Raw genomic sequence first — 17,338 nt, 5'->3', positions numbered from 1 at the left:
TTTTGATGTATAATTTTCCCTTTAGCCATTATATAGTAAATTGAAATTATACTTAACAAGGAAATAATTTTTTCTAATAATATAAAATAAAATGACATAACCCAAAAATAAAATTAAGATAATGTTACAATGTATTTTGAAGATTAGCTCAGAATGATCAGACAATTAATCCGTCGGTTACAATAGTCAATACGCACACAGCATCCTATAATTAAAGCACTTTGTAAATAGTGTGTGTACCTATAGCCTCTTAGGGTTAGTAATGACTAACCACTAGCAGTCGAAAAGTATTTAGTGCTCTCCATTAATACGTCAAGTCATTTAAATGATATCTATCGATAAATTTATATATTAACATAAAATTAAAATAAAATAATTTTATCATAGATGATAATAATCTGTCTTCCTCATTCTTTTTCCTTAATTATTATAACTTCCCCAAATTTTCCTCTATATTTATATCTTTAGCAGCACTTTCTCCACAAATTTATAATATATACTTCTGATATTCCGTCCGTTACCAAATAAATAAATTTTTTCTATGAACTATGCTAATAACAACTTCACTTATGTATATTCCTTTTTCCTGTTCTATCATTTTCTATCTCCCTCGTTACTAGTGATAAATTACTACAACTATTAATTTTTTTTATATATATATATTTTATTTTGGGCTGAGTTGTCTTTACTATATGGTAATTTTCTCCATTCAGTAGTAGTATTTAATACTGGTGGTTGTAGTAATGGTCTGAGTGAATTGAATTGAAGATTTTTGTTTGCTTCTTACTTTTTTTTTTTTGTGTGTGTGATGAAACTAGCTAAATTTTTTTCTACTTCTACTCACTACTAGTTAGTTATTGAGGGCTCAAAAGTGTAATTCTCATCCATGGAGTACGTCGGCACCGGCGGTGGTGGTGGGACCAGCAGCGGCGGCGGTGCCGATCCTCATGACGGTTCCGATTCTCATCGGAGGAAAAAGCGTTATCATCGTCACACCGCTAATCAAATTCAAAAACTTGAAGCGTAAGCAATTGAAATTCCTGTACAACAAGCCATGCATTTTTTATTTTTTCTTTGCATTTCCAATCTGTAGCTGTTTTTTTATATGGTTAAGTTTTTGGTGTTGCTAGTATTTTTAAGGAATGTCCGCATCCAGATGAGAAGACGAGATTGCAGTTGAGTAGAGATTTGGCTTTGGCTCCTCGTCAGATTAAATTTTGGTTCCAAAATAGAAGAACTCAAATGAAGGTTTGTTTAATTTTTACTCTGTTGTTTTATCTCTGAGAATTTTATTTTTTTTGGAGTGATGTATTGTGAGTTTTGGTTTGGGATTTTTTAGGCACAACATGAAAGAGCAGATAATTGTGCGCTTCGAGCAGAGAATGATAAAATTCGATGTGAAAATATAGCAATTAGAGAAGCTTTGAAGAATGTGATTTGCCCATCATGTGGAGGGCCTCCAGTTACTGAAGATTCATATTTTGATGAACAAAAATTGAGAATTGAAAACATGCAATTAAAAGAAGAGGTTTTGTTTTAATTAATTTCAATTTTTTCCCTAATTTAATCTTTCAATTTCATTGATGATTTGATGTATTTATTCATTCATTCATTTTATCATGCAGCTTGATAAAGTATCTAGTATTGCTGCTAAGTATATAGGGAGGCCAATTTCACAACTCCCTCCAGTGCAACCTATTCATCTATCTTCACTAGACTTGTCCATGTCTAGTTTTATTGGCCATGGCCCTAATTCCCTTGATCTTGATCTCGATCTTCTTCCTGGAAGTTCGTCAAATATGCCCAGTTTGGCCTATGCTACGTTGAATTTATCGGACATGGATAAGTCACTTATAGCTGATATTGCTGGTAATGCAATGGAGGAACTAATTAGATTGGTGCAAACTAGTGAACCTTTGTGGATGAAGTCCACAATTGATGGAAGAGATGTACTTAATTTTGACAGCTACGATCGTGTTTTCCCAAGGGCTAATAGTCATTTGAAAAATCCTAATGTTCGGATTGAGGCTTCGAGGGACTCAGGTGTTGTGACCATGAATGGTTTAGCATTGGTCGAGGTGTTTATGGATGCGGTTAGTTGTTCTTACCATATTTTTTTCTTGCTAATGGAAAGAGTTGATTGACATTTCTGATCTTTTCCCCTATTTTCTGTTTGGTAGAATAAATGGCATGAATTCTTTCCTACAATTGTTTCAAAGGCTAGAACGCTCGAAGTAATATCATCCGGTGTAATGGGCAGCAGAACTAGTACATTGCAATTGGTAAAGAAAAACAATATACTTAACGAAGATGAATTTTTGTCTTGAAAATACATCTATGTTTAGGCTGAAAACGACTACATGATGCAGATGTATGAAGAATTGCAAGTGCTTTCACCATTAGTCCCAACGCGGCAATTGTATTTCCTACGGTTTTGCCAGCAGATTGAACAAGGTTCATGGGCTATTGTTGATGTTTCTTATGACATAACTCAAGAAAATCAGTTTTCTTCCACTGCTTGCAAAGTTCATAGGCTTCCATCTGGATGCTTGATACAAGATATGCCCAATGGTTACTCCAAGGTTGTCCCAGATACCCGTACTAATCAACATTATAAGCTCTATATCCGTCGTTAATTATGAGATTAATGTATGAACTTTTATTTGTGGAATAGGTTACTTGGGTGGAACACGTAGAAGTGGAGGAGAAGGGTTTAATTCATAGACTATATAGAGATCTTATACACAGTGGATTGGCATTTGGAGCTGAGAGATGGGTTGGCACTCTTCAAAGAGTTTGTGAAAGACATGCTTGTCTCATGGTTAATAGCAACCCGTCTCATGATCACGGTGGAGGTAACTTATATCAAAATTATTTTTTCCCCAATGTAATTGGGAATTTACATTTGGTGGATTAATGTGTAATGTTATGTTAAGCAGCAATTCCATCGCCTGATGGGAAGAGAAGCATGATGAAACTTGCACGAAGGATGGTGAGCAATTTCTGTGCTAGCGTAAATCCATCAAATGGACACCAATGGAACACTATTTCTGGTTTGAATGAGTTTGAAGTCAGAGCCACACTTCAAAAGTGCACCGACCCCGGCCAGCCCAATGGCGTAGTCATAAGTGCAGCTGCCACAATTTGGCTACCAATTCCTCCACAACAAGTCTTCAATTTCTTCAGAGACGAACGAACTCGACCTCAGGTTTGTGCAAACTGACTCTGCTTCTAGATTCATTTGACTTTGTGCCTAGTGGGGAAATGTAGAAAAGTTTCCCTTGACTTTCTGTTCATTCTCTGTTTACTATTATCCTAACCAAATGTTAACTGAGATTACTTTGTACATGTAATTGTACATGTCTGTTTAGTCAATATCAAACACGTTCTTAATTTGAGAAATTCGTTTGTTTATGCTCACAGTGGGATGTTCTTTCAAACCAAAATCCAGTGCAAGAGGTTGCTCATATTGCAAATGGCTCTCATTCAGGAAACTGCATTTCTGTGCTACGGGTAAATCGATGAACCAATACTATAAATATACTTTTTTATCCTTAAAAATTAAAATTTGATCATGAAGGTAAATGTTACATATTTTTAGGCCTATAACACTAGTCAAAACAACATGCTGATACTCCAAGAAAGCTGCATAGACTCATCAGGGGCATTAGTAGTGTATAGTCCAGTAGATATACCAGCCATCAACATAGCGATGAGCGGTGAGGATCCCACGTATATCCCATTACTACCCTCGGGGTTCACAATATCGCCAGACGGGCGACAACTAGACACGGATGCAGCATCATGTAGCAGCAGCTCAAATGCAAGTACTATAGGAGGAGGCAGGTCAGGAGGTTCACTTATAACAGTAGTTTTCCAAATTTTAGTAAGCAGTTTGCCATCAGCAAAAATGAGTCCAGAATCAGTAAACACTGTGAATAATCTCATTGGCAGCACTGTTCACCAAATTAAATCTGCCTTGAATTGCTCCACTTCCTGATCCTATTTTTTTGAAATCTCATCAGTTCAGCATTTAAATTACCTTTCTGCTTCTGTTTAGAAGTAGTTGGGAATTTTCAATGCTCATCTGTCACTGCTCTCTCTCTACTGATGATTCTGTCACAGCTTTATGACATTTCACAACTCATAATTTTTTTTTTCTTTCGAAGGGGGGGTTTGGTAGGCATATTTGAATTGTGAGGTTCGTTTTCTTTTCTTCGAATTTCATTTTTCGGAGGGGGGGTTTGGTAGGCATATTTGAATTGTGAGGTTCGTTTTCTTTTCTTCGAATTTCATTTTGCTTTAAAAGAAGGAGTCAAGAACGCACCATACAGGAAAACATCTTGATAAGAAGTGTTACTATGTTTAGACAATTGTATGGTTCGGGTATTGACTTCTGTACTTGGAACTTTATTTTATCAATCTAATGCAAGTATGTTTGAATTTTATTTTTATTTTTTCGTCTAGATAACAGAATTTCAATTTCTCAATCTTATTGAATATTCTTTTTTTTTTTTTTTACATTTCTATTTTCTGTATATGTATATTGTATTCAAGATTGTGGTCCAATGTGGGAGAATAAAGACCATCTTGCCCAAGAGTTGAAAGTCCAGAAATGTGGGGGCCTAAACAATATGACCCCTTAAGAAAAACTATATATGGGAGGGTTGGGGGTGACTGAATACACAACTGTTGTAGTTGGAAAATTGTATATATAACAAAGATGTATTATAGTGAGATTAAACTTGTTGGTAGATCTATTATTAAATGCTTGTGTGAACAAGGCAGGCAGTCCCTTTTTAGGCCCAAGGGTGTCGATAGGAAGCTTTATTCTCAGGTTTAAGATGGCACTTGACCATTACACAATTGAATGCTACTTGCCCCTACAACTTGTGGGGGCATCCAGAAAGTAACACTTCAAAATTTTTTCAAAATTATAATGTTAGGCCAATTTGTTCACACATCTATTAATTTCACCAGGTATCTATATATTAAGCTGCTATTTTACATTAGCAGTTAAACACAAGTAGGCACTTAAAGTTTGCAAAAGTAATAGATTTATCACTCATTTTATGTATCTACTTTAAAATAAGGTCTAAAGTTTAATTAGCAGTCAACACAAGTAGGCACTTAAAGTTTGCAAAAGTAATAGATTTATCACTCTTTTTATGTATCTACTTTAAAATAAGGTCTAAAGTTTAATGGGGATTTTATGTATTTTCTCACACAAGTAAAATATTCTTTCTCGATTTAAAAAATTAGTAAAAGATAAAAAAAAAAAAGAAGACATATTCTATATGAAATGATTTTTAGTCAAAATAACTCATATAAAATGGGACGGAGGGAATATATTTTTCCAACTATACTTTTATATTCCATCTTCTTTATATTATTTAATTTTCAACATTTATTAAATAGAGATAATTTTAGTAAACTATATATTATATTTATTAATTTCTAAATGGGCGTAATTTTTTCTCAAAGGCAAATAGAGTAATTAGATAATCTATCAAGATTTGAATAAATAAAAAAATAATCATATAATATTTTTTATCTCGATTGAAATTTGAATCAGAGACTTAGATCATGACTTGCAACCTCATTATATCGACTACTAGCTAGTTCACATCATCGGATGCAATATCGTCAAATATATAATAAAAAAAAATGTCCACGATTGGGCATTTATTAGAAATTAGGAGAATATGATATCCCAACTAATTCCTAACTGTAACCTTCTCAGGATAACAAAATACATAAATTTCATACAAGAATGTCCCTAATGGAAAATATGGAGATTTTGGGTTCAACGAATTATTTTTGTATTGGAAAACTCCACTTGAACTACCTTAAGATATGTACTAAAATAGAAGTACACATGGAAAATTTTTGTTGTATCTTCAATGGACAACTTACTTCATTAGGAATATGTATTGTATATGCACATAGAAATGTTTGAAAATTATAAGTGTGTGTGTTCGGAAAGGTGGAAATTTTTTTTTAAAAAAATTTCTCATGTTCGTTTGGTAAAAAAAATCAGAAATATTTTTTTAACGAGTTTCTTAAAAATGAGAAAATGACTAGCCTAGTGAGATTAAATACGGAAAACTAGTATTCCTTCCACATTGATTATATAATCTCTATACACTATATTTTCACCCCGGTCCATATATACTTACCTTTCATATTATTTGCCGAGAGCATATATAAATATCTTTAAAATAATATTTTTTATTCGCATACCAAACAAAAAAATAAGTAAAAAAGACCGACCACATCCATAATCACAAAATTTATTTCAACGTTGATATGTATTTTTTATGGTTCATGACATTCTTAAGAACAAATCACCAATAGATATATTCTCCGAGATTTAACAAATTATTCTAATACTATATAAACTACAAATAGAAACAACAAAAAATTAATTTAAAGCAGAAAACTCAGCAAGAAAAAATCGAATATTTTATTACATTATTGTGTATCTCTAAAAAAAAGAAAAAGAAAAATGTGTTTTTATTACAGAAGTAAAGGAGATCAGGTATTATACATAACATGAGCAAGAAAAAATATCAAAAATATTAGAATGGGGGGCTAACTGTTAGAATAAAAATAATAACTCATTATAAAATAATTAAAACATATTAAACTTAAGTAATTCTTTTTCTTTTTTTTTTAACTCTCAATATATAACAATTTAAATTAGGGAAATTAAATAGTTACAAATAAATTGTAAGTACGTGTTTAATTAAGAAGGCTACGTCTTGAACACGATAGCCACAAGATTTGGTCATAAAAAAAATAGTCTAACAAAGGAAAAGGAGACATTATAGCATGAGGACCTCCTCTATGCACCTATTGAAAATGTTGTTAATTAATTAGTTAATTAAATACCCTAGCTAAGCATTTTAAGACAGAGAATGCTAACCAATTAAAGAGAACTATCGCCATTAATCTATTTTTTTTTGTTAAACTTATTGAGTAAGATATACGAAATTATTTATATCAAAATATATATATATATTATGGATAATATACTTAAATATACAAATGTACATCTTTATTACTATTTTGTAAACTAGATCAATTAAAGAAACAATTATATCTAACTATAGTACTTACTATTTTTTTAAAATTATATGTCAGATTTATCTGTTTGCAACAAATTTTAAATATATGGAAAATAAATAAATCATACAAATAAAATATGAAGAAATGTGATTTTATTCATCAAGATTGTGAGTACAAATCTGTTCGTCCCTTGATTCTACTCTCTAAGATGATTTATCTATGATTCGAGAGCCGTTAGTGACGCATTTCTCGAACTATGATGATTTAGAAACACACCTCAGTGGTGTGTGTAGTGCACTCTCTCTTTTATATGAAAAAACTTTGACACATGACATTCTACATAGATAAAATATTTATCTAGATAAAAATTAAATAATAAAAATTTAATATTAATTAAAAATTAAAGATTACTAACCATGTAAAAAATTAAATTATTTTTCTTATCTCACTCCACCACCTCCTCCACGTACCCCCTCCCCCATGACAACCCTATTTTTTTTTTAAAAAAATCATTTATAATATATTTTTAAGATTTTCATATTTCATCCCCCCCTCCCCCTCCTCCTTCCCCCCCACCCCAATAGAAATTGATATTATTTTATTTAAAAAAATCTATCCTATCCTATATAATTTTTCGCTCCTAGTTTTTAATCCCTTTTTACGTTTTTCTTATTTTGTGTTAGATATGCACGTACATGTATTTTTTTTTTAAAAAATTCAACTAATGTACCGAATATAACATAAACAACTAAAAAATATAAAATTTTTTGTGTCGGCAAGTAAAAAATATTTTCGATATGTATATCTAAACACTAGGGAAAAAATTGAAAGCGGAGGGTTAAGTGGGATGAATAACATTATATTTTTAAGAAAATAAAATAATATCTAAATTAGTATTTGAGGAGGGGGAGGAGATGAAGTAAAAAATGAAATACTTTTATGAAAGAAATTTAAACAAAACAAAAAACTTTTAATACTAATAATTTATTTATTTATTGCAAGGTTGAATATTTTGTCCATGTGGGGTGTGATCTGGAAATTCTTTAAAATAAAAGAGAGAGTGTATTACACATACCATGATGAGAGTGGTATAAAAGAGAGAAGTGTGTTTCTCAGATTAAAAAATGATAGTTTAGGTATGAAACTCAAACTTTCAATAGTTTAGATATAAAACTCAAACAAAAGGTGTAATTTAGGTGTGTTTTTGACCTTATCTCAAAAAAAATATTATATATATAAAATCCTATTTAGCTCTTCTTCTCATCTTGGATGCCTTTTTTTGGCTTTTCTTGGTGTTTTTTTTTCGTTTTTAGCCGACAAAATAAGCATTAAAAAAATGAAAAAATGACAGAAATCACACCTTTAAGTTCTCTTATTACCATTATCCTCTATTAGTTTTACAAATTTTCAAAATTTCCTATTTTCGTACATAGGTTAATATATCAACATTTATATTATTATATCAATTTCTATCCTTTGCCCTTAAAAAATTGCAAAGTATCGAACATGTGACCTCATAGCACAAAATGGTTTTCACAGCCATCCCCGCACAGAGTGAGCTTTACCAATTAGCTAGGTTTCTTTAATTCATATTAATATGTTAGTATGTCAGATAAAGCATTACTGTATGACATGCCTTAATTAATGTACATTTAATTTCTGGTGGTGCTCTCATTCGTCTTGAAATCATGAATTTGCTTTTAATCATAAAAGTTCTTATAAGTTTTACTTACGATCAACAACTATCAAAGATTATGATACATGATTAAGTACTCTAAATTAGAGTTGATTTTAATGTACATACATGGGCGAAGCTACTGCAGCGAAAGAGATTCGATCAAACTCATTTACCTTTTCATAATCTTTATATTTATATTAAAATATGATGAAGTATAATGTATATATCTATTTTTTGCGAAGTCATAAATAGACTGAAGTGTTTGACCTAGTGATAGTTGTGCACCCAATGATCGTTGTGCACCCAATGTTCACTCCTCGGGGAATGTGGGTTCGGATTTCTATAGGCACACACAATCTTTTAGATTAATTTCTAAACACTTGTTTTTATATAATAAAAAAAATAAGTAAAAGGAAAATCATAAGTGGATTTATATTTAAAAAAATTGTTAAATACAAATAAAAGGAAAATAGCATTTGTATCGTACTATGAAATTACAATATCTCACAATTGATTTCTACTCATATTCAAAAATTTTAACTCAATTTTTTTCTTGAAAAGTTAGGGTTCTAACTTTTATTGTTGATCTAATTGCTGCTATCCAACATCTGGCCTCTGGTGTGTATTCTTGTCTCTCCCTTTTCATATTTTTCTAATTTGTTTTTAGTGAATTAAAAACTTGTATTTGTTCGTTAATTTGATGATTGTTACTTTAGGTTAAGATCGTTGTTTCTTTTTAAAAATTTAGAATACACCAACCAACATGAAATCCTGACCTCGCCTCTGAGCATACAAAACGAAAAAAAAGGAGTGATCAGGCAACGTGAACAACATGAAATGATGTTTCTCGTTTCGTAATTAACTTTTCACGAGAGACTTGCGGTCTGGGATGAAGTTAGAAGTTCAAGTATGAGTTTGATTGAATCAGTAATTTTTGTTCAAGTAATGTAGTTGTATTAAGAAACTTACTAAAAATGAAGTTTAGAATTCAATTAGTATTAACACTTAAACTCATTATAAAATTCAGATTCCACCATTATGAAATCCTAACTTCGCCTTTGAGCATACAAAGGGGAAAAAAAAGGAGTGATCAGGCAACGTGAGCAACGTCCTTTTATGTTTCTCGCCACGTAACTAAATTTTCACGAGAGACTTGCAGTCTGGGGTGAAGTTAGAAGTACAAGTACGAGTTTGATTGAACTAGTAATTTTGTTTAAGTAATGTAGTTGTATTAAGAAACTTATTAATAATGAAGTTTAGAATTCAATTAGTATTAACACTTGAACTCATTATAAAATTCAGAACCCACCAACATGAAATCTTAACTTGCTCTCTGAGCATACAAATGGATAAAAAGGAGTCATCAGGCAACGTGAACAACGTTCTTTCATGTTTCTCGTTGCGTAACTAACTTTTCACGAGAGACTTGCAGTCTGGGATGGAGTTAGAAGTCCAAGTACGAGTTTAATTGAACTAGTAATTTTTGTTCAAATAATATAATTGTATTAAGAAACTTTTTAAAAATGAAGTTTAGAATTCAATTAGTATCAACACTTAAACTCATTATAAAATTCAGAACCCACCAACATGAAATCTTGACTTTGCCTCTGAGCATAAAAAAGGGAAAAAAAAGAGTGATCAGGCGATGTGATATCATCCTATCATGTTTCTCGTTGCGTAACTAACTGTTCACGAGAAACTTGCGGTCCAAGGTGAAGTTAGAAGTTCAAGTACGAGTTTGACTGAACGAATAATTTTTTTTCTAAGTTATGTAGTTGTATTAAGAAACTTATTGAAAATGAAGTTTAAAATTCAGTTAGTATTAACACTTGAACTCATTATAAATTCAGAACCCACCAACATGAAATTCACTTCGCCTCTGAACATACAAAAGGAACAAAAGGAAAAAAAGAGTGATCAGGCAACGTGAACAACGTCCTTTCATGTTTCTCGTTGCGTAACTAACTGTTCACGAGAAACTTGCGGTCTCGGGTGAAGTTAGAAGTTCTAGTACGAGTTTGACTAAATCAGTAATTTTTGTTCACGTAATGTAGTTGTATTAAGAAATTTATTAAAAATAAAGTTTAGAATTCAATTAGTATCAACACTTAAACTCGTTATAAAATTCAGAACCCACCAACATGAAATCCTAACTTTTTCTCTGAGCATAAAAAAGGAAAAAAGAAAGAGTGATCAGGCGATGTGAACACCATCCTATCATGTTTCTCGTTGCGTAACTAACTGTTCACGAGAGACTTGCGGTCTAGGGTGAAGTTAGAAGTTTAAGTATGAGTTTGACTGAACGAATAATTTTTGTTCAAAGTTATATAGTTTTATTAAGAAACTTATTAAAAATGAAGTTTAAAATTCAATTAGTATTAACACTTGAACTCATTATAAATTCAGAACCCACCAACATGAAATCCTGACTTCGCCTCTGAACATACAAAAGGAACAAAAGGAAAAAAAGAGTGATTAGGCAACGTGAACAACGTCCTATCATGTTTCTCGTTGTGTAACTAACTGTTCACGAGAAAATTGCGGTCTCGGGTGAAGTTAGAAGTTCTAGTACGAGTTTGACTAAATCAGTAATTTTTGTTCACGTAATGTAGTTGTATTAAGAAACTTATTAAAAATGAAGTTTAGAATTCAATTAGTATCAACACTTAAACTCGTTATAAAATTCAGAACCCACCAACATGAAATCCTAACTTTTCCTTTGAGCATAAAAAAGGAAAAAAAAAAGAGTGATCAGGCGATGTGAACACCATCCTATCATGTTTCTCGTTGCGTAACTAACTGTTCACGAGAGACTTGCAGTCTGGGATGAAGTTAGAAGATCAAGTACGAGTTTGATTGAACCAATAATTTTTGTTCACATAATGTAGTTGGAATAAGATACTTATTAAAAATGAAGTTTAATTAAAATTCAATTAGTATTAATACTTAAACTCATTATTAAATTTAAAACCCATAAAATTAAAATTCTGACTAGCTAAGTATATAGACAATGTATATCAAAGATAGAGAAGTAATTATAAGTATATCTCGTATTGTAATTATTATAGAAAAAAAAAACGTAACCAACCAGTAGTATAGAAGAAGTCAGTACGTAGTGCTTGAGAGAAACGTTTTATGAGAATCTGTTAAAGAGAATTAAAGTGATAAATGACTCAAAGACAAGCTACTTTGAATCCCTTTTATATATATATATACACCCAAATATTATTGTTCATCTCCCTCCTTATTCAATACATACGCTAGCTATAGCTAGCTCTTTAATTAATTATATCGATCGATCGATCAATCAATGGCACCCGTTGGACTACCTCCTGGTTTCAGATTTCATCCCACCGATGAAGAACTCGTCAATTATTATCTCAAAAGAAAAATTCATGGTCAGGAAATTGAACTTGATATTATTCCTGAAGTTGATCTCTACAAATGTGAGCCTTGGGAATTAGCAGGTTCAATTTAATTTTCTTCATCTAAATCAATTAATTCATATTATTCGTTTTCAATTTTCTGAATTTCTTAAAATGTATGAATGAGACAGAGAAATCGTTTTTGCCCAGTAGAGATCCAGAATGGTACTTTTTCGGTCCGAGGGATAGAAAATATCCGAACGGATTCAGAACGAATAGAGCAACTCGAGCAGGATACTGGAAATCTACTGGGAAAGATCGGAGAGTGACGTCACAGAATCGCGCTATTGGGATGAAGAAGACGTTGGTTTATTACAGAGGAAGAGCGCCGCAGGGGATTAGAACTGATTGGGTAATGCATGAATATCGACTCGATGACAAAGAGTGTGAAGAAATCTCCAGTATTCAGGTAGTTCGTATTGTTATTCTAATTTTATTAAAAAATTTACTCCTGCTCTGTGTTTCATATCAAACTAATATAAAATTTAAGAATTTACCAATTTGGAAATTAGTTTCAATTCTAAATGATTTGGACTCTTAAATACATGATCATAATCATTATCAACTTTCCTGCGACATTGCTTTACTTTATTTGATATGGTCAATTTTAACGGCTAATTGGTTAAATATTTTTATTTGGTTTAAGTATTTTACTGTAGTTAGTTCATTATGAAATTTAATTCAGATCATGAACACTTAATGTATAACAATTATTGTTTCGGATGCCATTAGTTCTCTTCTGTTTTTCTTTTCCCTTTTGTATTTCATCTTTCCTTTTTCCATGCGTTAATTACGATTTTCAAAACTTTTAATCTTTTTGAAAGAGAGTTAATTCAACTAGTCCGATTACGAACCAAACTACTAAAAAAACACTAAAATTAGCAACAAACTCTCCAGTTGGTTCATTGCTATTTTATTCTAATTCAATGAATTTTATTGTTTAGCTATTTGTTCTTTGCTAAATTCAGTTTTTTAACTGCAGATTCATATATTTTTTTTAAAATTCACTTAGACACAAGTGTCAGCATTTGACTTTAAAAACATGGAATTTTATAAGCCGTAATTTACTGGAGATTTTTTTTTTTAAAAAAAAGCATTAGCTCTTAATATGTTTTTCTTCAAATCTCTTTTTACAGTTAAAGATGTGATAAAAAGCAACAAGATTAATTGTCTTTACCATGTGCCCACCCATGTTATTTGGCTTTTTTATCCCCCCCCCCCCCCCAACACACACACAAAATAACAAGGGGAAAAAACAAGAAAAAAGAAAGTGAAAAAAATTTCATCTTCATCTAAAAGAAAAGAAGGGGAAAAAACATTTTATATCGGATCATAAGATGATAGTTACGTACAATTTGAAAATTCATTTAAAGAGAGGAACGTGGACTGCATGGCATGCATGGAAAAAAAGCTAACTCTTTTGTCTCTTACTGACACTTACTTTCTCTTTTTACTATTTTGCGTGATATATGGAATAGTATATACATTTTCTATTTCGAGTCAGTTTATATACATTTCTATTAATTTAAGAAAATAGTACTATCTATTATCTCCCACCAATAGAGGGGGAGTTGCCTCATTGTATTTTAAAAAATATATTGAATATATCAAATTAAATTTAGAACTCAATAACTTTAAAAGAACTAATATTTTGAACCATAAATTTTAATACCAAACCTTATATTAGGATTAGGATTTAGGACCTACATTGAGTGTTATTATTGAGTGACAATATCATAGTATATGATAAGATACCTTTTATGTATATGATAATTTAAATAAAATAAATAAGACATATTCTTTACTTGCAGAGTTTTAGATGTCTTTGAGTGAAAAAAAGTCTATAGTTTCACTTTGTCTTTGGATAGTAAGACAAAAGTAAAATCCTCACATATGACTGAATCTGTTCTAAGCCTCCAATCATCATCATGAGTACTATTCTACTTTCTCTTTTTGTTGATTTTTCATGATCACTGATTATAAAAACACTAATCAAAGATTCTTCTACCAAAAATTGAAATCATCATAACTTGGATTTAACCTAAAAGCATTAGGTCCCCACCCCCCCACAATTAATAAGTACCACTTTCATTCTGTGACAAGGTGTCGGTTGCTTTTCACTTTATTCCTATTTTACCTTAATAAGCCAATCTATGTTCAAACATATGTATTTAACAATGACTTCACCATACAAGTGAGGTCCATTTTCGTTCAAAAACACTATATATAGATAATATTATTATAAGTCTCATTCACAAATCAGTGGTGGAAATAGGATTTTCATTAAAAAAATTATATACAGTATTAAAAACACTTCTAAATTTAGTGTGAGTTATCAATTCATCCATGAACTATTGATATCCTTAAAAAACACCTCCTCTACTTGACTAACTAAACTTAAATACACCACTGAAATCCTACAAGAGTTTGAGACCACTTGATATGTTGTGCAGGCATATCAAGGGTGTACTTAAGTTGAGTTAGTCAAGTAGAGAGCTGTCAATAATTTAACAGATGAAACTAATTATTCAAGTTCAAGTTTTATCAGTTCTTCTCTATATATATCCAATCTTGCATATATAACGTGAGGTTTCAGTGAGCCCCTTTAGTTCCTTAGCTCTACCCCTACCTAAATTTATCATTGAAGATATTTTTAAGTTAGTGTAATTGTACTTTTGAATTATAAGTTGGATAGTAAAGGGAGTAGGGACAAGAAGAATAGTTAATTATTATACTTCTCTTTTTAATTTCTTCATACCAGAAGAGAAATAAGAACAATGATCTTCCCTTTTTCAGTATCTGTCCCTCTACTTTATAGGATCTCTTGTATAGGGAGCTATATAAATGGGGTTTTTTTTTAATCATATTTAAATAAATCCAGCAAAGCCCCAATTATTGACTACTCAAAACTTTTGTTGTCAGCAAATGTACTTGTTTGATGCTCTGATACAAGATTTAGTCAATAACACCCCTCCTCTTTCCCTCTGAAAAGAATAAAGATTCTAGATATGACAGCTCATACATAATACTAATCTCACTTTTTATTCTTACATTATTAACATTAACAATTCAACTTATTAAACCTACACTAAATAAACAAGGTTAAATTACAGTGCTTTTGTATGGGTTATGCATTCATTATAGTTTGGTATAATTACCAGGCACAGTTAAGTTTTAATTTATCAACTAGGACCAATATAAAATTTTGAAATACATTAATCTGGTGTATTTAGTATTAGCTTAAAATTTGTTATAATCTTGGTAATATCTCTGTATATTTATCAACTAGGACCAATATAAAATTTTGAAATACATTAATCTGGTGTATTTAGTATTAGCTTAAAATTTGTTATAATCTTGGTAATATCTCTGTATATTTATCAACTAGGACCAATATAAAATTTTGAAATACATTAATCTGGTGTATTTAGTATTAGCTTAAAATTTGTTATAATCTTGGTAATATCTCTCTCTTATAGAATATGTAATTACACTACTAGAAAGTCATTTCCCACAAAAACTTGTGTTATAGAATATGATTTTTCCACTCTGAACAGCTCATTAAGAAAATGCAAGGTGGAAAACTAACTTTTTTTTCGTATAATATACACTAGTACTGCTTTTTTTCTCATCAATACAATCAAAATATCGATGGAAATAACAACTAAACATTTTTCAGTAGAAAACAAAGGAAAAGAATGTCTTTTAGTAGTGTTGCCTGTTATCCTTGGCTTATAATCTCTAAATATCCTTGTTTGGTTAGTTTTACCTGTTATCCTTGGCTTATAATCTCTAAATATCCTTGTCTGGTTATCCTTGGCTTATAATCTCTAAATATCCTTGTTCCTAACCAAACGATCCTATATTGTAAAGAATTAAGTTAAACTGTTAGCGGTATAGATAATTGACATTCTTGTTCTTGTTGTGCAAACAGGATTCATATGCATTGTGTCGTGTATTCAAGAAAAATGGTGTTTGTTCAGATATAGAAGAACTAGGACAACCAAGTATTAATGTACCATCATTTGAGTACCCATTAACTCAAGGCATTAACAACAACAATAATATTCATCATGAACAATACCAAACACCATCTCCAGATGTTCCATTAGCATCATCATGTTGTATTGAAGAAGAAGAAAAAGATGATTCATGGATGCAGTTTATTACAGAAGATGTATGGTGTTCTTCCAACTCTTCTTTTCAACAAGGTGAAGATATCCCTCCACTTGCTTTCACAAATTTATAAACAACTCGATCCATCTATCGATGACATAAAATTCTTCTTACCTTAATAATTCATATTATTTTATTATAAACTATGTAACTTTTTCTTTTCTTTTCTTTACCTTGATTATGAACAATGATTTCGCTAATTGTACTTAGTGGTTTTTTAATTATTTGCGACTGGTTATATTATATATTTATACTTGTATAGCCAAACAGTTTATCTTGTGGCTTTAAGGGTTCAGATTTTGACCTCTTTCTTTGAGGTTGCCATGGTGTTATACTTGTGAAATAAAAGGGAAATGGTTGTTATTTACACTTCTCTTCTTCTTATATTTATGTCTTTTGAGAGAAGGACAACACTTCGACCATCTAATTTATCAACATGACCGAACGTATACATATACACTTTCATTGTATATATCATGTATAGTATAAACATGCACTGTGTACATATAATTAGGTACGAAAAACTAGAATACCAATCAGCCATTACTGTTTGGCCTTGACTAGTACTTAACTAATATGTATTGGTAAGTTATTGGTAGGGGCCTAATTTTATAGCAAATAAAGGCTGTATGGGAAAATGTCAAATGTATCAATTGACCATTTCATTCTCAACGAAGATTTTTGAACCCTACACTCCTGACTCAGACGTGACAATCATTGAACATAGTTCATGATCAGTAACATCAATGTGATGACAAATTTTAGACTGTAACATCAATATGATACAAATATTAGATTATAACATCAATGTGAAATGAAATAGTAGACTATTACATTAATGTGATATACAAAATATTAGACTAACATCAATATGATACGAAATATTAGACTATAACATCAATGTGAAATGAAATAGTAGACTATAACATTAATGTGATATACGAAATATTAGACTAACATCAATATGATACGAAATATTAGACTATAA

At 30.9% G+C, this 17,338-nt stretch overlaps 2 protein-coding genes across 3 annotated transcripts; both read left to right on the top strand.

Annotated features, from left to right (window-relative positions):
- The first annotated feature begins 374 nt into the window (after positions 1–374).
- LOC101253569 (homeobox-leucine zipper protein HDG11) lies at positions 375–4,454 on the top strand. The gene is made up of 10 exons (XM_004235334.5): positions 375–1,023; positions 1,131–1,248; positions 1,340–1,528; positions 1,626–2,093; positions 2,181–2,282; positions 2,370–2,582; positions 2,675–2,855; positions 2,940–3,208; positions 3,424–3,513; positions 3,602–4,454. Exons 1-10 carry the CDS (start codon positions 887–889, stop codon positions 3,998–4,000), a joined length of 2,166 nt encoding a protein of 721 aa, XP_004235382.1. The 5' UTR covers positions 375–886; the 3' UTR covers positions 4,001–4,454.
- Positions 4,455–11,982: 7,528 nt separating this feature from the next.
- LOC101253264 (NAC domain-containing protein 54) lies at positions 11,983–16,717 on the top strand. Of its 2 annotated transcripts, none has more exons than XM_004235333.5 (3): positions 11,983–12,216; positions 12,306–12,583; positions 16,109–16,717. In XM_004235333.5, the coding sequence occupies exons 1-3, from the start codon at positions 12,060–12,062 to the stop codon at positions 16,421–16,423; spliced, it is 750 nt and encodes a 249-aa protein (XP_004235381.1). In that variant the 5' UTR covers positions 11,983–12,059; the 3' UTR covers positions 16,424–16,717. The 2 variants fall into 2 exon arrangements, with proteins under 2 accessions (XP_004235381.1, XP_010318339.1); XM_010320037.4 differs by having other exon boundaries at positions 12,306–12,586.
- Positions 16,718–17,338: the final 621 nt, after the last annotated feature.

The sequence above is a fragment of the Solanum lycopersicum genome, chromosome 3 (genome assembly GCF_036512215.1).
Source record: "Solanum lycopersicum chromosome 3, SLM_r2.1".
In the NCBI taxonomy this organism is placed as follows: domain Eukaryota; kingdom Viridiplantae; phylum Streptophyta; class Magnoliopsida; order Solanales; family Solanaceae; genus Solanum; species Solanum lycopersicum.
Note: the sequence above shows the minus strand (reverse complement) of the source record. Positions and strands in the feature narration are given on the sequence as shown.